The sequence below is a fragment of the Mirounga leonina genome, unplaced genomic scaffold (assembly GCF_011800145.1).
Source record: "Mirounga leonina isolate KUSES-001 unplaced genomic scaffold, KU_Mleo_1.0 Mir_454, whole genome shotgun sequence".
In the NCBI taxonomy this organism is placed as follows: domain Eukaryota; kingdom Metazoa; phylum Chordata; class Mammalia; order Carnivora; family Phocidae; genus Mirounga; species Mirounga leonina.
Window position 1 is genome coordinate 1611358 of NW_023270763.1, and position 21576 is coordinate 1632933.

The 21576-nt window shown below is 61.7% G+C and overlaps 1 protein-coding gene across 7 annotated transcripts in view; it reads right to left on the minus strand.

Moving 5' to 3' along the window:
* MAD1L1 (mitotic arrest deficient 1 like 1) overlaps nt 1-21576 on the minus strand; it is a 312404-nt gene that overhangs the window by 282084 nt on the left and 8744 nt on the right. For 5 of the 7 annotated variants that reach the window (XM_034988250.1, XM_034988249.1, XM_034988247.1 and 2 more), the window contains exons 5-9: nt 20578-20702; nt 19677-19758; nt 18659-18789; nt 18418-18532; nt 16464-16525 (exon numbers count right to left, since the gene is read on the minus strand). In XM_034988250.1, the coding sequence (XP_034844141.1) occupies nt 16464-16525; nt 18418-18532; nt 18659-18789; nt 19677-19758; nt 20578-20702 (515 nt within the window). Of the gene's footprint in view, nt 1-11001; nt 12710-16463; nt 16526-18417; nt 18533-18658; nt 18790-19676; nt 19759-20577; nt 20703-21576 lie in introns of those variants that run through there. The other 2 variants (XM_034988254.1, XM_034988253.1) reach the window with 2 other exon arrangements.

The following is a 21576-nucleotide window of genomic DNA, read 5'->3' on the forward strand; positions in this document are numbered from 1 at the left end:
GAGGCGGAGCCACAGAACAAACGGGAGGACAGAGACGTGTGTGTCTGACCGGCCTCCACACAGACTCAGGAACAACTCCCACCAGTTAATCAAACGAGGAGGAAGCCTGCCCTACCCCCGCCTTGCTGTGGGAGGACGGCTTGGTTCCACGGAACTGACAGCAGTCTGCGCGTAGTAAAAAATTCCCTGCTAATCTTCTAACTCAGCCGCCTCTGAAAACAGAAGAGTGCTGTATGCTGCCCCAAACGCTAAATCCTCCCCTCCCAAGTAATGACCATCTTCTTCGACCTCGCAGAGCCTCCCCCATCTGAAAAGCAAACCCCAGCGCCCGCCGGAAGGTGCTCGGCCCTGAGCAAAGGCAGGAGGTCAGCCCTCCAGCAGGCGGGCAGGCCTTCCTTGCCGAAGCTCGGCGGGGAGCCATCAGGCCTCAAAGAGCTGCTATGGGCTGATGGGCCGCACGCCCGCGTATGTGCGAGTGCTCCTCGGGCTAAGCGGATGGGCAGCACCCCAACAGAAGCCGGAGACGCCAGCAGCAGGCTGCTCGGCTCACAAAGACGCAGGATCCAGCCGCATGCACCACGCGGCCAGCCAGACGGATGGAGGTGCCGGAGGGCAGGGCCCACCACGCACGGCGACCAGCCAGGCAATGCAACAAGGGTAGCGCACTCGCGGCGTGACCTTGGCCGGCGAGCCCCCCGGAAGCTCTAATACCGCCTCTGCCAAGTGGGGATAACAGTGGGCAGCCTCATCCAGAGCTGGGGGAACGTGAACGAGACAGCAAGCACGAGCGGGCCCGGGCGGCCCCTCCGAGGAGACGGCTCCAGGGCAGCCCCAGCTACAACAGAGCCGTCCTGTCGGCAAGGCAAGCCCCTCTTCAGAGCAGGGCGCGTCTTTACACAAACAGGCTCTGCAGCCTCTTGTCGGCCGCCCACAAAAAACGTCTGGCCTTCTGCCCACCGACATTATTCAAATCCAGCAGAGATACGACCAAGGTTTGACTCCAACTACGTCAAACACCCCTGCAAAATGCTGCTGCACAAGTTCTCCTTCCGTTCGGTCTGAAACACTCTGTCCTTGTGCCCTGAGGGCAGGGCCGGGTTGCATGACCCCATCCCCAGAGCCAGCCTGATGTCCGCCAAACGACAGAAGCTCCAACAAACGTGCAAAGAGTGAACACGTGATTGACTTTTCCCAGAATTTAGTTCTGTCAATAGGTGATGGGGTCAGCAGGGAACAGGCACTTACCTGCAGAGAAAACAGCACCTCATTGGAAAGGACCTGGCCTGGAACTCGAGCCTCCACCTCAACTCTCGCTGCTGACCCCTGCTCACAGGCAGACTATCCCCCTGCACCCGAGGGGTTCCCCTGCCCCATGCCACAGGGCTTGGACACCTGTAGCCGGCCACCCAGCCACACAGACGTCTACCAGGCAGGATCTAGCCAAGGACCAAGGCCGTGTCTCAGAATTCAGGGAAGGAGAGGCCACAGAAAAGAAGTGCTTCCTACCACACAGCGGGTAATCCCCCCGCCACAGCATGACTCAGAACACCTCGGGGAACTGATCCCTGCCACCTCGTGGGCCTCTGCCACGCCCCCACGCACTGGCCAGCAGCACCTGGATCCGAAGGACATCGAAGTTCACCAGGTCCCTCTGGCTTGAGTGGGTCTGCACAAGCCACTTCCCCTACAGGGAGAAAGCTCCCAGCCTCTCAGCTGAAGGCCAAGCACCACCTCTCCCAGGAGCCATGCCAGACGCACCGGCTGGCCCACTTCTGGGAGGACTCAGACACCTAGCACCCAGCACCAGCCAGACATACCTTAAATGCTCAGGCCACGTCCACACGTGGGCAGCAGGAAGAAGGGGAAATCTGTAAGACGCAGCATGAGGCAAGGGGAAGAAGACAGGCCTTGCTGTCAGGGGAGGGATCCAGCCTCGCCACCACGGAGATCGAGCAGGGCTCTGCCCACCCCCCTCCCCCATCTCTGCCTAACGGGATGGCTCGGGTCTCCAGTGAAACCAAGTACGTCAATCCCCGTCTTGCCAGCTGCCACGTAAGGCAGTCAGTGTTTAGGAAGGACTGACTCCCTGACCCCCTCAGAGCCGGCAGCAAACACTACTCTCTACCATCACCCAGCTCTGATTAAACCAGGCAGCTACCCAAGCCACTCAGACACTCTGCTTAGCACAGCTCCCCGATCACTGAGAACAAAGCCTGAAGAGCAACGAATTTGTTTTCTGTGTGTCGTTCAGTTAGGTCAGGCCCCCAGAGCCTCACAGAAACGACAGGTCTGCAACCCTGCTCGCTTCAGGGCCCTGAAGGTCAGCATCGGGCCCTCCGCTCACAGGACGGGTCCTGTTGGCCCGGCCCGTGTTCCAGAGGCTTCCAGCCACGTCTTCTTGGGCCCAGAGGCCCTCCACTAGCTCATGGGGGAAGGGGAGAGGCAAAGAGAGGCTCCCCATCAGATGATCCTGCAGTGCCTAGGAGATACGTGTGTCCCTCGGAAGCCCCTGCCTCCCGTGCTGCTGCAGAGCTGGCCAGACTGCCCCAGGGCTCGCAGACAGACACACAAGCGCGCACACACCAGTCCCCAGGACACCCCCCTCCCCCGAGACAGTCGCGGGAGCTGCAGGCTGAGAGCTGAGGCCAGTGCTTTCAACAGCACCGCAGGACACCAGCAGATCCCAGGTGTTTGCTAGAAGCACAGCACTCCACCGCGGGCCCATCACCTCCTCTCCCACGTTTGCAGGCGGAGGCCTCACCAGCATCACCGCCAACGCCCCACACCGTCTCACTGTGACCCGCCCCGACCCTGCTGGCATCGCTACCCTGCAAAGAGATAGCGGGGCAGCAGAACAGGCAAGGTTCCCGTGCAGACCGAGCACAGGCAGACCCAAGGGAAATTGCCGCCCCATCTCCCAGGATGTTCGGGGCCCGGCGTGTCCCGAGGTATGCTCGCGCCACAGGCACAGCCCCCTCAGCGGGGACAGGGATGGACCAGCGCTGCTGACTACCACATGCCAATCGCTCTGTCCATCGATGGCCAGCTGCCATCCCTGTTCTGTAGATGAGGACGCCGAGACCCAGGCAAGCCCGCAAGCAGCCTCCACTGCACAGCCTTCCCGCCAGGGAGACGCCCCGGTCCCCGGGCATCTGCTGTTCCTGACCCACAGCTGCTCCCATGGCCGGCGTGGCCAGAGGAAAGGGAGCCCGAGTGAGCCCTCAAATCCAGAGCTGTGCACGTGACGCTTCCCCCTGGCTATCTCCGGGGAGCTTCCCCGTGGCTACTTCTGGGGCCCTTCAAAAGCACACGCCCTCCACAGAGTCCACAGCCCTCCCTTCCTAAGAGCCAAACCCCATGCCCGCCTCTGCCCCATCTGCCTGCACCCTCCCTCCCAGCCCCCCATCCAGGCTGGTAACCTCCTGTCTTGGGTGCCGAGCGCATCTGCCGGTCTCTGTCCCTGTGGCACTCCTGCTCCACACCGGAGCCAGGGACTGGCTCAGCGGACCTGTCGTGGCCGGCGGTCCTTCCCAGCCCTTGGCCTGCTCAGCAGCCCGTGGCCTCTGTCCTGCGCTGCACACTCACCCTCACCTTCAGCGGTCACCCCAAGCCTGCCTTGCCGCCTCCCACGGCACTCCTCCCCTGGGCCAGCCCCTCCCCCAAGGCTCCCCGAATGCAGGAACCACGGTCCTAGGGCCGGCTGCCCCTGCGTGCTGTCTGTGCTGTCCTTGGAGGCGAGGAGCGTGTGCGAGGGAGGCTACACCCAGCACACAAACAAGCCACCACGCACTCTGCCCACGGGCTCCCCAAGACCAGCGTGACAGGAGGAACACTGGGGATCCTCGGCAAGGACAACCTGCAGCCTCAGAGCCCCATCATCAATTAACACAGACTGACACGGTCCAGGAGGACAGCTTCCAACAAGAGCTTCGGTGGCCCTTCCCCAGGCAAGAGATCGATAAAGCACTTGGAACCACTGGCCAGTAAAAACAGACTCCCTGAGTACAGGCCTCGTTACGTGGAGTTAATGAAAATCTAGAGCAAGCGTCCGGAACAGGCTCATCTCCTCCGTGGTGGAGGGACTCAAAAGATTAAGGGTGGAGGAAAGGCACCTGGTCCAGTGACCCCCGTGCGCGCTGTCCCCAGCCCCCCAGAGTCCTGCGCTCCTGTAATGACCCACCGGCGAGTCACAGCTGCCCGCAGCCCTCCCAGCCATCACGGAACCTGAGGGCGGCCTCGGGGACCCCCAAGCTCTGCCGAGAGGACAGCCTCCCGGCCGTCCCTTGATGCACGACCTCCGCACGAGGAAGCATCAGGTGCCTTTGAGAAACCGGGCTCTCGGCGAGCTGCGCACCAGGGCGTCTGATACGGCATCCAGCGCTCACGCCACGAGGCCCCCAGAGCCAGCTGCACCAGCAGCCTCCGGGGAGGGGGCCACCGGCTGGCGGCGCGGAAGGAGAACCCGCCCCGTCCACCCCTCACGTCCTCTGAACGCTGAGCCACGTGAGCACACGGCTTGTTCACACGGGGTCTCCAGTCCCTTAGGATCTGAAATCATACCAGCTGCCCCACAGCGGTTTCCCAAAGGCCACAGAAAACACCGACCCCACTTCCCCCGCCCTGAGGCATCAGCATCTGGGCCCGGAGCTGCCTGGCATCCCCGCCACGTTACTGCCCACCACCACGGACACATGTGCCCTCAAGGACCCCGCTCATGGCAGCAGAGGAAGCTCAAGCCAACAACCTCCTAACAAACGGAAGAGCAGGACGCAGACACGGGTGAAAAACCAGCCAGTCTCAAGGGGCACCGACCTGGCGCGTCCTCCCCCCGAGTACGATGCCTGCCACACGAGGCAGACCGGGGAGCGCGGGCGGACACGGCCAGCTCTCCTGCCCCGAAGGCAGCACGGGCTCTCCGCCGGCTCGGCCTGAACGCGCCGCTGGGGCGAAGCCAGCAGCCCCCCCACCGCCTCCCACTCGGCGCTCGGCTCCAGCTCCCGACATGAGCACAGCATCCTTTCGTGCGCCCACCTCCTCGAGGGCAGCCGGCCGCTTCCAGAACGGAGGCGGTCCCCTGCACACGCCACGCGCCGGGCCCTCTCCAGGTGGGCCGCAGACCTGGAGCCTGGACCCCTGGCACCCAGAGGAGGCCGAGAAGCACAGGAGAACGCGGCGAAGAAGCGGCGAAGAAGCGGCGGCAACTTCTTCAAACCTTCTTTAGAGGACACCGCGAATGTGTGCAGAGTAACCGCTACCAGCCGCCCGTTTCTCTCATCTGCCACCCGCCGTCCACCCCCAGCTCAATTGGTTTTACACCTATTTTATTCCGTAAGTTATTCCTCAAAACAACTGTACCTAAGGCCTGGGTCACAGCACACTGAGGTGCACATGGGTCCGTGACCACATCCCTATCGAGACACAGCACCCCCCCACTCCCTGGAGGGCTCTGGCCAGTCCCTCCCCAACCAAGCCCTCAACAACTTCAGGCAACCACCGTGCCGCAGGTTTGGGGACATAGTTTTGCCTGTTCTAAAACAATTTTTTAAAATTTCCATCGCTTTCTCTTCCATTCCTCCTTGATTTGCGTAGGTCTCCAACGAAATGCTATTCACGGAAGGCCGTCTGACAGCCAACCTCGCCATTTACGTACGTCAGACCACCATCTGGATCCCCAGCCCCCGTCCAGGCCTGCATGTCACTGCGGTCACCGGCCCAGGAGTCCCCACACTTGGAGGAGAAATGAGCGCTAACAGCCCTCAGCCACTGGGTGGTTCTTATCCCACAGACACAGGACTCCCCCTTTCCGTGGACTTCTGGGCGCCTCCAGGTACCGGAGCAAGGGAGGCAGCGGGGCCTAGGGCGGCTTTTCGGTGCACCTCTCACCCTCGGCTTCCTCTCTCTGCCCTCTGCACTCGCTCCCTCCACACACCTGGATGCGTGCGCACACAGGGACACCTCTGCACTCCATTAGACTGACCCGAATTCGCTTTCAAGTGAGAGAAAGTAAAAATGACAGAGGAATGAGATCTCTCCAAGCAGTTTCCCCACATAGGAGAGCGAGCGGGTAGCTCTCCTGGCACCTACCCCACATCCTACTCTAGGAGCCGGGTGGAAGGAGAGCGGGAAATCTGCAAGGATCGTCTGCACGTGTGCCCCCATGGGCCCCGTGCGCCAGGTCAGAAGGCACCGTGCCGTCTCCTACTCCGCCCTCCCTGGCTTCTGCCAGCCAGCCTGGCTCTCTGCAGGTAAGGGCCACGACAGCCCCAAGCCAAATCGCTGCCTGAGCAGTTGGCCTGCTCGTAAGCCCCGAGGCCCAGACTAGCAAGAGCCAGCCATTCCGAAGCCAGACACGCCAGATGGCCCGAGAGCACATGTGAAGGCCTCCTCCTGGGCTGGCAGAACAGCCGCCGTCTGGAGCACGCGGTCTTCAACACAGGGTTCGGAATGCTAGACACAAAGTGCGGGCACGTCTCCCACCCCTCTGCCACATCGTGCCATCGTGTGACTCACTGAGAAGTGCAGAGACACTTGCTTTCAGCAGCCACGGACCCGCCGTGCCCTCGAGCACGAGCCTGCACACAGTCCACGAGCATGGACCACCTGGTGGGGCAAGAAAACCAGGCTCCTGCCTGGAAGGGCCACTAATTCCAAGCCCCAGAACAGGTGTTCCAAGGTGCCAGCCACATGGAGGATGCCATGCCCAGTTTGCAGACAGACAGCCCTCACTGCCCCGACCAACCGAGGAAAGGCAACCGTCCCCCTCACGGTGCCCCAAGCTGTGCGGGGGTGGGGGCAGGAAGAACCACTGACTAGGGCCCCACTCCTGCCCAAGGGTCTCCACCTCTGCCCTCCGCCACTCACCAGCCCAGGGTGGACCCAAGGCAGGTCAAGCGAGGAAGAGCAAGGGATCTGGAACAATGCCTCCAGGTCGCACCTCCGCCCTGTGCAGACTCTGATCCAGCAGCACCGAAACCTAGGGGGTGGCCACCGACGCCCACCTCCACCCCAGTGGATACCCCAGCACCTCCCCACGCTGGTGCTCACCTCTCCCTGCAGCTGGGGCGCCACTCTCCCCCTTCCCCGGCTTCCTCCCCATCCTCAGGACTCCCACCCAGGAGCGCACAGGTTCTGTGCTTGGTCCCCATGACCCCCAGGGCCTGAAGCCCGAGCGGCGCCAGAGACGCAGCGTGTGAGGTGCGGAGGTACGCCTCGGCACGCTCGCTGTCCCTGAGATGCCCAAAGGCAGACGACACAGCTGAGGACAAGGGGGGTCCAGGCTTTGCACGGGTAACAGTGTGAGCCCCGCTGAAGAAACACCGCAGCAAAGCACCATCACCTGGCCCCGTGCTGAGCGGCGTCCGTCCTTTAAAGGATACTTCCGCTTGCCTTTAAGAACACAGACCTGTCCTCTTGCCGGGGCTCTGCTTCACGGACACATGGGCTCCCACTCAGCGCTCACCCAGTCGGCCACCCTCCAAGCCTCGGCCCCCCGCTCATGTTGGCAAAATCAGAGCCCGTGTCCCCGGGCAGCCACCCACGCCTGAGCACTGGGGTGTGGCCGCCGCCTCACCCTGGACTGGCAATTCAACACTGAGAGCCACCTGCTCTGCCCTCGAGCGGACAGGAGCCCTCTAGCTTCAGACACGAAGGACACTGACCGTGAGGAAGGACATCAGCACTCAAGGCCGCATGCACTTAACGGGGCGTGATCACTCCTCACAGCCACAAAGCTGACATCCGAGGCTGTCGGCTGAGGAAGCCCAGAGCTAATGCTGCCCGGGCACCCCCCACTCCCTTACCCCACGCCCGCTCCTTGCAGCCTACACAACACACTGGGCATCCGGAGGCCACGGGGTTGCTGGGAAAACAGGCAAGGCTACCCCAGAGGAGGCCTCCAGCTCTGCTGCTCACACTGCAGCCCCTCCCCACGTCCTCCCCACAACCCTTGCAGTGCAGCCCCCAGCACCTTCCCCCTGCCTGGGGATGGGGGGCCTGGGCACGGATGAGGGAAGGCCGGGTCCTCCCGCACCCCCAGAAGGAATTCAGTAAAGCCTCTCCAAGTCTGCAGCAACTGGACACGGAGATGCTCCTCTCTCTCCAACATAATCCCCTGAGAACCCAGCAGAGCCTAATTTCTCTAAATCCTTCTGCTATCTGGCTTTAGACTTTTTAAAACCAATTTAAAAGGAGATACAGAAGTAGAAGAACCGTATCTACAGAGCTGGAGAAAAGCCCTCCAACGCGCTTCGAGCACCGAGCAAGAAGTGCAGAACCACAGACGCGCTTCCATCTGGGACCAGCCTCGCCATCTGCGGGACCCGGGGCGAACACATGCAGGGGACAGCCCCTGAAGAGTTGGGCAGAGCTCCTCTGGGAGAGCACTTCCCTGTTTCCATTCCCCGCAGGAGAAGGCACGCAGAGACAAAGGGGCCAGGACTATGCCCGGACCGGGGCCGGCCCACCGTCATGCATCCGGAAGTGCCACAGCTGGGCCCGCGGGGGAGCCGGACTGTCGGGGATACTGCTCCCTCCGCACCTCGCTGCACACACCCACTCCCAACAGCAGGCGCAGGCCAGTCTAAACCTCACTGGGGAGCCGGGGACGGCCAGAGGCTGCTCCCCAGGGCCCAGGACGGGGCTGTAGCTGAAGGACGGCAGTTGTCAGGAAGCTCTCCGCTACGCTTGTCTTCGAATTCCCCCTGGAACACAACAGCCTGAGTAACACGAGGCGTCCTGTCACCACAGCCAAGCAGGCCAGAAGAGGCCCCATCCTAAGTCACAACCCTAGACACGAATGCCCAGAAACAAAGCGGTTCTAACATCCTCACGCCTCCCTCGCCGTTTATTAAATGGCACTGGCTGCCGTCACTCAGTGCTCACAAAGGCTGGCCACCCTCCAAGCCCCCAGAGCCTCTGAAGACAAGCCCCTGCTCTTATTTCACAAGACTGAAAACAGCAGACAGCCAGTAAAGAAATCAAACACGTCGAGGCAGAAAGAAGCTGGGGGCTCAGGCACCAGGAGAACGAGCTGCTACTTGAGGCCAAGAGCAATCACGGGAGCGCCTGCTCCCACTATTGGCCCCACAGGGAGGCCCAGGGCTGTGATGGGCTCCGAAGTCTCTGGCCCCCGTCTGCACACCTCTGGGGGCCCCCAGGGCTGGAACCCAGCACAGCACCGGGGCACAGGCCTGACGGAGTGCCGAGGGTGGGTGAAGGTGCCTCTCCGGGGCTGAGGTTCCAAGACAACAGCTCTCAGCAGACAAGTGAGTGAGCACAGGAACAACAGAAAGGTTCCAGGCTGAGGCCACAGAGGCGCTAGCATGGGAGGCCAGAAGGTGAAGCCTTGCCCTCCCTCCTCCTCCTCCAGAGCCGCAGGGGAAATCAAACCAAGACCGAGATGCCTGACAGCCCGGCTGCCCTCCCGAGCACCAGCATCGCCTCGTGTACTGACGGACCCAATACCCAGGTGATCGGAGGCGGCAACCACGGGAAGTATGGCCATTAAAGGGTCTGGGTCGGTCGATGAGATGCTCTCTTAGAAGGAATCACGTGGGGCGCCTGGATGGCTCAGTCGTTAAGCGTCTGCCTTCAGCTCAGGTCAGGATCCCAGGGTCCTGGGATCGAGCCCCGCATCGGGCTCCCTGCTCCCCGGGAAGCCTGCTTCTCCCTCTCCCTCTCCCACTCCCCCTGCTTGTGTTCCCTCTCTAGTTGTGTCTGTCAAATAAATAAAATCTTTAAAAAAAAAAAAAAAAGAAGAAGAAGGAATCACATGTTTGGCCTCACCCGCCAGGGGAGACTGGCCCCCAAGACCGGTCACCTGGCCAGCTGACAAGTGCTGCTGGGAAGCATCCCATCAGCACCTGGTTCCCGTGCTCACTGCAGGTGACAGGTCAGCAGTTTCAGGGGCGCGGCGGCCTCCCTGGCGCCGTCAATCCCGTCAAACGTGCACGCTTCCTGACGGGCATTATGGCCTCCCAGCCAGACTGAAACCGGGCCAGATTCAGGCACAAACAGACAGGGGAAGGAGCCAAATCATAGAGGCGCACCCGCCACCAGCAAGCTATTTCCTCCATAAAATGAGGGGCTTGAGCCCAGAGGGCCTCAACATGCATTCCATGCCCATTAAAGAAGGCTCCCCAGTGGGAGCTGCTCCACACGCTGGTTAAAAGCCACCCCACGGGCGGTCCCCGCCCTCCTCGCTGCGCCGGGGCTGCACGATGAGTCTCTGCCGAGACCTCTGAAAGCATACTGCCCACACTAAGTGATGCCACCGGTGTGCCAGGATGGAAACATACAGAATGTTTCTGGAGGGCAACTGAGCACCATCTGTCCATTTCAGACGCGGAGCTCTTTTGAGGTTAAAAAAAAAAAACCTACTTCTAAGAATCTGTCCAACCAATAAGGCGCTGCTTCCACTGGAAGCAACCGAAGTGTCCATCACCAGGGGCCTGAGGTCACTCAGAGCTCGTGCACTCTACACAACACCGTACGGCCCTTCCGTTCAGTAGAGAGCTCGGTGCTGGCGCAGAAGGACCGATGGAAATCGAGCGACAAGATGTGCAGAATCCAGACGCAGCCCCGAGTCACAGGGGGCGAATACAGAGCTTGCCACGTGAGAATGTACCAGGCGGTGCCCAGACTGGGGGATCAGCTGCCCCCCTCTGCGGCAGCCCTGAGCCCCCTTCTCCGACAACTGCCCCCTGGGCACGAGAGCCACGTGCCGGGGACCGGGCAGTGGTGACACTGGGCGAGGGCGATGGGGGCCTGAGGAGCCTAGGGGATGGGCCCCACCCAAACCAAAGGCTTTATAAAGCACACCTCAGCACCCCTCCGCAGCCTGCCACTGCCCACGGGCCGGCTTCACGGAGGTGGGGTGCACGACCAGCCGTGTGCGCACCTAAGCAGCTGCCGTGACGGCCAAAGGCACGTGGCCTCTGGCACACCGTCATGACCCCTCTCGCTCCAATCATGTTCCAACCCGAGACGTGAGGAGCCACTCACCTGCAGGCCACTACGGTCAGTTTTCCTTTGTTAAAACTCCAAATAAAGGGCATCGCACGGCATGGCCTCCAAGCATCTGGCGTCAGCAGGACTCCACGTGCGCACAGCAGTCCGGCCCGCCCCGCAGACACGCCACGCTCCGTGAACCCGCGCCCCTGCTGACAGACACGCCCGCTGTTTCCACGCTTCGGCTGTTAGGAATCAGGCCACTGGGAACATTTAGGGACAGGTCTTTGTGAGGTTACATTTCCATTTCTCTTGGCTAAGCACCCAGGATGCAACTGCCGGGTCCTGTCATAAACATGCAGGAAGCTGCCAAACGGTCTCCCAAGTGCCGAGCTGCCCTCCCCTCGCCCCTGCAGCGAACGCACGCCGTCGCTGCTCACATAGCCGGGGCATCTCATGGCACCTTCACCTGCACCCCGGAACGACAATGATGCGGAACGTGCGTCACGTTCTTATTCCCGTCCGCGGACCCTCTTCTGTAAAGTTTTCTGTTAGACGTCTTCTGCCCAGCTTTTAAAAACTGGCCATTGTCTTCTTCACTTGGAAGAATTCTTCACAAATCCTGGATAGGAATCTTCCGTCAGGCCTATGTACGCACTGCAAATACTTTCTCCCTCCTAGAAGAGGGTCTGCCTCTTCTTTGTCTTAATTGTTCTTTCCAAGAGCAAAGGTATTTTTTCATTTTGGGGAACTCTAAGTTACCAATTTTCTGCATTTTTGGTTCATGCTTTTGTGTCCTAACCTTCCAGAAGTCTTGGTTTTCACCCCAGGTAGGTGCCCGCCCACTGGTTCAATGCTGGAATGGTAAGACACGAGAACACGCACCTGACCATACAGACATCCCAACGCATCAGCACCGTTTGTGGAAGACTGACTCTCCTGCTGAATTATCTCATCTCCACAGAAACCAACAGACTCTATGTTCTTGAATTATTCCTGAACTTCCTAGTCTTTTCCATTGACATATACATCTATCCTTAACGCCATTACCACACAGCCTTGACTGATACGGTTTACAGCGTGTCTTGAAATCAACCTCTGTAAGCCCTTGGTTTTTTTTCAAAAACAAGTCTACAAAATTTCAGGATCAGTCTGTTGGTTTCTACCAAAAAAGCCTGCTGGGACTTTGGCTGGGATTGCACTGGATGTATGGACCAATTTTAGCAAACTGGCATCTCAACAACATGAACTCCTCCAATCTGCGAGCACGGTATCTCTCAGGAAGAACTTACACTTGACAACATACAGATTTTCGTCGAATTTATCCCCAAGTATTTCACGATTCTGAGGCTACAGTCAGGGGCGTGTACTTCCAATTCCTGGCTGCCAGTACGCAGAAATTCAGTCCGCCTTTGTGTGTTGTCTTTGTAACCGGGGGCCTGTCAGACTTACCGATTCCAAATGGCTCTTTACAGAGTCCTTGGGATTTCCTATGCAGATGATTGTCTTGTCTCGAACCAGAGGCAGCTTTTCTTCCTTCCAGCTGCACGCCTTTCTTCCTCTCTCCCACCTCTGCCCTGGCCCGCACCACCACCGCCACCGACGAGGACTGGGGAGAGGGCTTGCAAGCTGCAGGGCTGGCAGGCGCCGCGCCTGAGGGGCCCCTTCCACTCCAGCTTTGCTCAGAGGTCTTCCTCGCGCAAGGGTGTTGAGCTCTCACTAATGCTTCTGCGTCTATGGAGATGGTCACGTGTGTTCCCCTCTATTAAAGTAGTCACACGAACCAGTGCTCTGAGGGGAGGCACCCTTATGTTGCTGCAGGTGCTCCCTTCTGCTCCATCTGCCCCCACCCCCTCCCGCCCCTCTGTTAGTCCTTCTCCGGTGCCCCAGACAGTCACATCCAGGCTGACACCGACGCAGAGAGTCAGCACCTTCAAATCCTTCCCCACCAGGCCGCGCTCCCAGGGCAAAGCTGTCCATACCCGGGCACTCTCTGTGGGCTGCTGCTGAGTTCCTTCCTCACTCAGCTTTCAAAGCCCTGGGATGAGGACATCCAAGAACCACACCCACGCACCCTCCTCCACACTGCAGCCTCCCCCGGGTGCACGGCACCCCACCCAGCCTAGTGCAGCATCCCTCCCACCCAGGACTCTCCAAGTCCCAAGGCCCGACTGCCTCCAACCAGATGACCTGCATGCTGGAGACAGGTGTCCAGCAACGTCTGGGTAGACAGGCCTGCCTGGCAGGGGAGGAAATAGCCAAGGGCCTTCCCTACTAGTTTACACTGCCTGACCTGCCCCGTCCAACTCCACCCAACTCTCCTGACACCTCTGGGCTCCTCGGGGCCTGAGAAATCCCAAACTGAGAGAAGGGTGACAAGAGTCATGCCGTGTGAACTTCAAGGAGTTCTGGTCTCTCCACGTGTCAGACCTGCTCTCTGTTCCCAACCTCTGCAAGGCCACAGGGCCCTCGGAGAATCTGCGGAAAGCCACAGCCCTGCGCATGGAGGACAGCCCGTGCAGAGAATATCTGGTCTGAAACACCAGAAACTCAGAGACTGCAGGTATTTAAGGATCACAAAGAGGCTGGTCAAGAACAGAGTGGGTGTGGGACAGCCAGCGGGGGCCGGCCAGCCGCCCCCAGGTGCACAGGACCGTAAGGCCACAGACCCCACAGCCCTGCTCCTCTGGGCCGCAGCCATAGCACACGAGTCCCACACAGAGCAGCAGAGGACCAGGAGGAGCCGCAGGCTGCAGGTGTGGGGCCCGAAACCCACGGGACCCCACTGCTCTAGAGGTGCAGGGATCAGGATCACGGGGGAGGGGGTGCCACCTAGCGGCAGCAGCCCTCAAAGCCCAGGAGACCTGCGACGCGGGCCAGGGCCTGCAGTCACGACACACGCCAAGTGACATGCCTTCAGTCCCAAGGTGACAGCAACACTTTGGCCTCAAGGCCAAGAGACTCGAGCCCGCTGGGTCAAAAGGCCCTCCCTGCCCCTCCAGCTCCTACTTGGAGGGCATCTGCTGGACTCCAACCCACGGCCATCTCCCAGAGCTGGCTGATAACGCTTTGGGGGGGGGGGCGGGCCCCCGAACCAGGACACACCCACACACGAACATGTTTCCACGGGGAGGAAGCAATGTTCTAGAAAGCCCTTCCATGAACAGATGTGGAAGATGAGGCACAAGCCACCCGCCCAACACATGAGGGCCAAGCTGGGGCCAGACACACCTCTAGCCCTTGGTGAGTAGGGTCTGAGCCAGGCCTCTCATCCCCTGCCACACTGAACATGGCCAGGCTGACGGAGGGCATCCATCCTGGACCACTCCAGGCAGACCCAGCCACCCAGACAGCAGTCTCAGAGCTCATGACCGGTGCTCACCCTTCCCTCCCACGCCCCTCCTGCAGGGACCCCAGCTTTTCCCTGTGCCCTGTTTCCCTCGGCACGTTTCCCACCCCCTATTCAATTTCACCAGATGTGGGCTCCTACAAGTCACCCTCCCTGCTCAGAAATCTCTAACTGCCCAAAACCTAGCAAAAAAAGGAGAGCCAAACTCCTCCTCACAGCACTCAAGGTCGTGCAAGACTCCAGTCCGGGGCCCGGCAGGCTGACCCACCGGGCCTGGGGAGTCTGCGTTCATACCCAACTCTCCACAGGGCTCTGGCAACAGGCCACACACCCATGTTACACTACACACGTACTCGCTTCAGGGGGCGGAGTGGCCGGAGGCGAAGCCTGCCAATCACCCTACCGGGGACAGGAGGGGTAGAGGAGCCGGGGTTTCCGAAGTGCCCCCGGGAGGGACCGCGGACAGGCTGACAAAGCACGTGAAAGAAAACCTGCCCCCCTACAGGAGCCCCTCACCACGGGGTGCCAGGAGACCAGGACCACAAGGGTGCTCCACCTGCTTCTCGAGAAGCCTCCGGCTGCTCAGAAGGGACACGGGCCCTGCTCCACAGCGCGTGAGCGTGCTCATCTTCACACACATGGCGAGGCCCGCACTGCGTTCCCTGCACAGACCTGAAGGGGACACACTCACCAGGGGCCGGCAGGGACACCAGCTCTGCTCTACACAGTCCCCTCTCCTACCCCCGACCCCGACCCCTCACGTCTGACAGCCCTCAACCACCCCCTTCCTCTCCCTCTCCCGGGCCCGGCCACCCGTTGAACACACGACACACAGACGCACAAGCAGGTGACCAGGCGGTCAGCTCCCTGCACACCAGCCACACTCACAGAAGGCCCTCTGGTTGGAAGTGAGACCGAAGGGCTGGAGGAGTAGCGCATTTCCACCCGGGCCAGAGACGGCGGCCAGCCGTGCCCCAGCCCCGGGCCTGACCGATGGTGAGAGCTTTGTGGCACACACTGGGCGTTCAGACAGGCCGGCGGCTGGGCTGATCGGGCGCGTGTGGGCCTCTGGTCTCCCGCAGAGAAAGAAGTCACGGAGGTTTCTCTTCTGACCAGCCTCCCTGGGAGCAGGAGGGAAGCCTTCCGGTGAGTTAATGAGCGCAGAGAGCAGGAGGAAGCACAGAACACTCAGGCCCCCGCGCTGCGCCGGCCCAACACGAGCCTGGGTCCTGCGGGTGCGGCTCACGCGCGAATAATGCTGGGCGGAACCACCGCAGGTCCCAGAACCAGCAGCAGGACGTGTCATCGCAGGACACCTCTCTAAAGAAAGTTCTCAATCTTGGCCCAGTTTCCAGGAGCAGCACGAAACACAACTGAGAAGCTACAGGCTTAAAGTCACACAAGCAGGAAGACAAAAGGCTCTTGAAACACCAAAGCTCCAAGGACTCAGCCCGGACGATCGACCTTCCGCCACCCCTCTCCCAGGCTGGACCCACCAGACACTGACAGAGCTGCGGGGAAGGGGGAGTCTGCAGTGGAGCCCAGAGTCCTGGGGACCGAGGGACAGGCAGCAACGCTGGAGAAAGAGGGAAAGGGGCCCCCAGAAGGATGGGCGGCAGAACGTGTGGGACTGTGGGCAGGGAGCGGCGGAAAGATGCCTGCCCTGGCCATCCTCCCCAGCGGAGAACGAGGCCAGCTCCCTGCCCGGCAGCCCCCACCACAGCCCCCCTGCATCCGGCCGCTCCCCTGCTGGCAACAGCTTGACACAGAGGGTCCCAGGCTGCTGCGGGGGCCAGACGGGCACAACAATCCTCCACGATGGCACTTCCCCTTTTCTCCCCAAAACTCAGTTCATCTCGTTTGTGTTTGCCTAAAAGGAATGGCCTGCCCCAAACGCAACTGCTCCCTGAGCATACACGGAGTCCCTTCGCAAAGCCCGACGGCGCAAGGCAATCAGATCCCTGCCGACACTCGGCCACCGACCTTACGTGAGGAAGTTGCTCAGACTTCGGCAGGAGAGTCACTTCGGGCCCGTCCCCGCCATGGCGGAAGTACCTCACCCGACGTGAGCGGCCCCAGCAGGAGCCGCCCCGGCAGCCTCGAGCAGGGCGGCTGCTGGCGACGCCGGGGAGGCAGGGCCGTGGGGTCAGTGGCGCCCTCCGCCTACCTGATGCTCAAGCCCGTGGTCTGCTCCAGCCGCTCCCAGCTCTGCAGCTTTGCCAGCAGCCTCTGGAAAGACAAGGAGGTGAATGCTAAGAGCACCGCGACCCCAGCATCTCCCTTCCGAGGCCTCCGCGGCCGCCTGCTGCCCTTCTTCACGCAACCCCACCTCAGGCCCCAGACCAAAGAGCCTCACGCAAAGGCAACAGCGATGAGGAGGATGTTAAGTCTCCCTGATCCCTCAGAACAGCCTGCTCTTATCTCTGAGCTAAAGGCCGAAGCGCCCCGAGTCCGCCCCGGAGCAGACAGCTTACGCCCACCACGAGCACGCTCGGCCTCATTTGTTCGCGGTCCCACCGAGTCAGGTAAGAGTCTCAGCAGGGAAAGCACCGGGGAGTAGGGACAAGGGTGGTAAACAGCCGCATGCGTGGTCCCATAAAAACAGCCCGCGCCCCAGGGCAGACCTGGGCGCTGAAACCACAAGAACCCACTGCCTCTCCCACGTTCCAGGGGCTCCACAGGACGCCGGGCCCCAGGGTAGACACATTTGGCCTTAGAGCCAAACTACCCCCAGCTGACATGGCCGACTCGGGCCCGGGGCCCCACAGGCAGAACAGGAGGTGGGGACATCGCCTGCCTGGCCACACTCTGACCCACATCCCACGTCAGAGTTTCCCCCACCTCTTCCAGAATGCAAGCAATGTGAGGGCAAGGACCACGTGCCTCTGTCTGGCCTCCCCCCACCCCTTGCCCGGGCCAAGCGCCCTGCTCGCATCACTGCATTCACTCCGTCACCGGACGGCCTATCACATGCGGGGCACGGCTGGTTAACGACTCTGTCGCTGGAGCTGATGTTCAGTGACCATCCCCAAGGGCCAGGCACTGTTTAAGCACGGGACGTGAATTCACTGAGCCCTCCTGACCCTGCGAGGCAGACACTGCTCCTCCTCATTATACAGGCAGACAGAGAGGCTGAGTCACCTGCCCAGGGTCACACAGCCACCAAGCATCCATGGCGGGATTTCACGCGAGGCAGTGTGACTCTGGAGACAGAATCTTAACCAATTTCAGAAGTGCTGAGAGGAGACACTGCTCTGTCTGGAGCTGTGTCTTCAGGCTAAGTCCGTACGGAAGCCAGCATCCTAGAGGAGCCTGGCTCCCGCCCTGCGCGGCCAGAGGCGGCCTGTCTGGCCAAGAGCAGGCAGCCGCCAGCACAGCCCCATTACCCAGGAAACAACAGAGGCCCATGGCTTAGGAGGAGGAGAGCAAGGCCGAGTGGCGGCGTCACTTGTGTGCCCTGGCTGAGACAGAGCTTCCGCGCCCCCGCACGCGCACGCGGGAGAAGCGGGATGCTTGCAGCACCAAGTCCTGCGGCCAGCTGTGCCACATGGCCCCACAGACCGCCACGGGGAGTCCAGGAGCAGGAGAAATGGAGCCCGGGCACCTGCTCACAGCTGCGGGTGGGAACCAGGCTGGGGTCGGGTTTCCCACACCGCCTCCTCTCTCTGACTCACTACCTGTATCAGCTCTCGTGTTTCCGCCGGACGGCTGAGAACACAACACACGCGCTCACAGCTCCTTCTGGAGGCTCTTGGGAAGAAGCCATTTCCAGTCCTCTCCAGCTTCTAGAGGCCCTCCTCCGTCTCCCACACCAGAGCAGCGGGGGGGTTGGGTCCTCCCCACATGACACCTCTCTGACTCCCCCACGCGTCCCCTGCCCATGCGAGGATGCCTGACCCCGGGCCACTGCACTCCCCGGCCGAGTCTCCCCACCACGGGCTGGCTCACGAGGGCCTGCCCAGGAGGCCGGGCACAGTTCTGGGGCCACTGTTCAGGCCTCCAGCAGCCCAGCACTTCCACGTTTCAGGAGGGGGACTGGAACACTGGACTGAAACACCCAGGGTCCCCCAGACAGACAGAGGACACCCACAGGGAAAAGCCCACTGTCCCCGGGGCCCCACCTCCTTCTCCAGCTCCAGGACGACCAGACTCTCCTGCATCTTCTCCTGCCGTCCCAGCCGCCGCCGCAGCCCCTCCACCTCCTCCCTGAGCAGCCCATTGGTCTCTCGCATCTCCCTGGCAAGGCCGGAAACATGTCTGTCAACGGGCACCTGGGGACGGGGGAGGGAGGGAAGGAGGGAGGAGGGGGAGGGCAGCCTGGCATGGCCGGCCCTGCCCTGCACCCCGCCCTGCCTGCCTCACCGCAGGTAGGCGCTCTCCTCCCGCAGCTGCTTCAGCTCCCTCTCCATCTTGGGCAGCCGCACCAGCTCAGACTTCATATTCTTCACGACCGCAGCATCCTGTTCCTGCAGGGACAGCTTCTGCTCCAGATCCTGAGAGAGGCCAGGGACAGAGAGGAAAAAGTCGACCCCCATGGCCCGGCCCCGCTCCAAAACACCAGGGGTGCCTCTGTGCGGCGTCCTCCGCGTTCCCTTCCAGGGGCACCCCGACGTGGCACTACAGGCCGGGGTCACACCTCGGTGCTGCGCCGCCCTCGGGCGCGAGGCCCTGGCACACACCTGCCCAAGGACAGGCAGCCAAGGCTCCCTGAATAAGCACGTCGGTCCAACACAGCACTCCTCCCCTGCCAGACCCGCTCCAGCCACACTAGACCCCGCGTAACAAGCGAGTCTTCTGCACGTTGTGGACGAAAGCCTTTCCTTCACGACCTGCAGTCCCCTCGAGACACACTGGGGACAGCTGGCATCCGTCAGCGACAAGTCAAGGAACAAGCTCAGCGCGTGAGACCAGGACCAAGTCAGTGAGTCCACAGACATTAAGAGGTGCAGCTCTGCGCCCCGTGCAGGCCAAGCAGCGGGGCCAGGGCAACACAGGACACAGGTAAGTCTGGGAGAAGGGCAGACACTGCGCCGTGCAGGCAAGCCCGCTGCGGGAGGCGGGCCAGCGGGCTGCGCAGCGGGGAGGTGCCAGAGCCGGGCGGGCACCACGGCCAGAGAACGGCACGTGGGAGAGCAGAGGCGGGGGGGCCAGGAGGCCGAGGCCTGACAGGGAAGCAACGCTGGGGGGAGGTGGGGGGCAGCAGCCCCAGCCCCGAGCACGGCACACACAGAGACAAGCGACAGTGTCCACAGTACGTGGGCACGGGCAGCTCACGGTCCCCGGACACCCGAAGCGTGCCCCGGCTAAAGCGGCTGGATGGCTGAGACCACCACCGGGATGTCCACCAGACACAGCCTGCGCCTGAGACGGAGTAACGCACCCTGATCCTCTGCTCCTGGTCGGCCCTCGCTTCCTGGCTGGCCTGGAGCTCCTGAACCTTCTGATTAGCCTCCTGACATTTCCTATCGAGAGAAAAGCACATCACGTGCAGATAGAGGTGGGTAGTAAAGCCAGCAGTTACCCTCACCCTAGAGGCTCTCCAGTGTGCACCCCCCAAACCCCAGGGCACTGGGGCCTCGGTCTCCTCGGGTCACACCCCCAGCTCTCTTCCCTCGCCTCCGCTGCGCACCCCTGGAACGGCCGCAGCCGAGGCCCCTCCCGTGACCCCCCCACGCCCCCAACCCTACCCAGGAGCGTCCAGAGCTCTCCTAGGACGACACCTGCGAAGGTAAAGGCCGAGATCCCAGGGACAGAACTCCGCCCTCTGACCTTTCAGACTTCCATGCCTGCTCAGAAGGTGGCCTCCGCCTGTACGGCCCCTCCGGCCCACACCCCACCCGCCCCAGGGGCGCCCCACACAGCCCTTAAAGCCTCACTTCTGGAGAAGCTCTCTGCGAGCAGGGGGCCCAGCCCCCAGGGAGGGAAGAAATGACTGCTCCCTGCTGTTGTCCTCAGAACATTTAAAACACTCCTCACCCTCACTTCAGTGGTCCCTGTGTCTGCAGCCAACAGCCTATGGACGGGGAGGACAGACCCTAAGGGCACCTGTAGGTCCTCGGGGCTCGGCACAGACGGCGCGCGTGAACACTGGGTGCACAGACCGCAGAGGGCACAGGATGACGAGCCAAGGCCTTCCTGTTCACGGTCTCCCACACCAGGAACCACCGGACGCGCAGCCCGGCACATGCCCCAGCAGGCTTCAGCCTGACCGGACCCAGGGCGACCCGCGGGCAGGCTCACCCGGCAAAGGGGCAGGGCCCCACCCCAGCGCAGCCACTCACTTGTGCTGCAAGGCCAGCTGCTCCTTGAGCTCCTGCCTCTCAGACTCCAGGCTCTTCACCTGCATCTCCTGGTTCATCACGCTCCACTGCAACTCGGAGACCCTCGCCTTCAGCGCGCTGATGGTCTGAAGGGGGGGACACGGCTGCTGCTTACGGGCTGTGACGCACACACAGAGGTGAGCTCCTGACCCACAAGCCCACAGGACAAATGGCCCCAAAAGAGCCTGCACCTGCCACCCCCTCCTGTGGGCAGGGACCGAGCCCTCTTCTCCCTTCCGACCCACGACCTGGGCGGGGACGCCACACCTCAACCCAACGCCCGAGTATCCTGGCCTGCGGCCGGCCTCGCGCTTCCCTCAAGCAAATGGGAAAAGACTGGGTCATGGGGATGGGCTGCCTGCCGAGAGGCCGCCCCATGATATCTGTCACTTGGGACCCTCGCTTGTGCCCAGTGTGCTTGTGTGGCTCCCCGCACCACACCTGCCCCGAATGAGCCCCCACCATGCCCCCATCCCAGCTAAACACTCCCTGGGAACCACAAGCACGTCCTGCCAAGAAATCAGAAATGCAGGACTGAGGCCGTCTTCAGAACGATGCTACGGGAGCCCCCCGAGGACGGAGGAGCCACGGGAATGCCTCGGCCAGAAGGCAAGAACGGGGCCAAACATCCACCCCTGGGGAAAGCGCAGGCATGCCCTCAGCCAGAAAGCCGGGGCTGGGGAGGCCGGCCCAGGGCCAAGCCTCTGGACTTTCAGGGGCAGACCTGCTGCCCTTCCATCAGACTGCACCCCCACCAGGTGACCTCCCAGTGACCATCTGGTGACCGCTCTCCCTCTATGGCTTTCCCAGGAGAAGCCAGCCAATCAGGCCACCAGGGAAGCCCACTCAGAAGCATCCCTGTAAATTAACCTCCTGGACCAGAGGACAGGGACCCGGTCCAGCAAACGCCCCACAGTGAGGGACACCAGCAGTCCCAGGGCAACCCCTGCCAACAAGGAG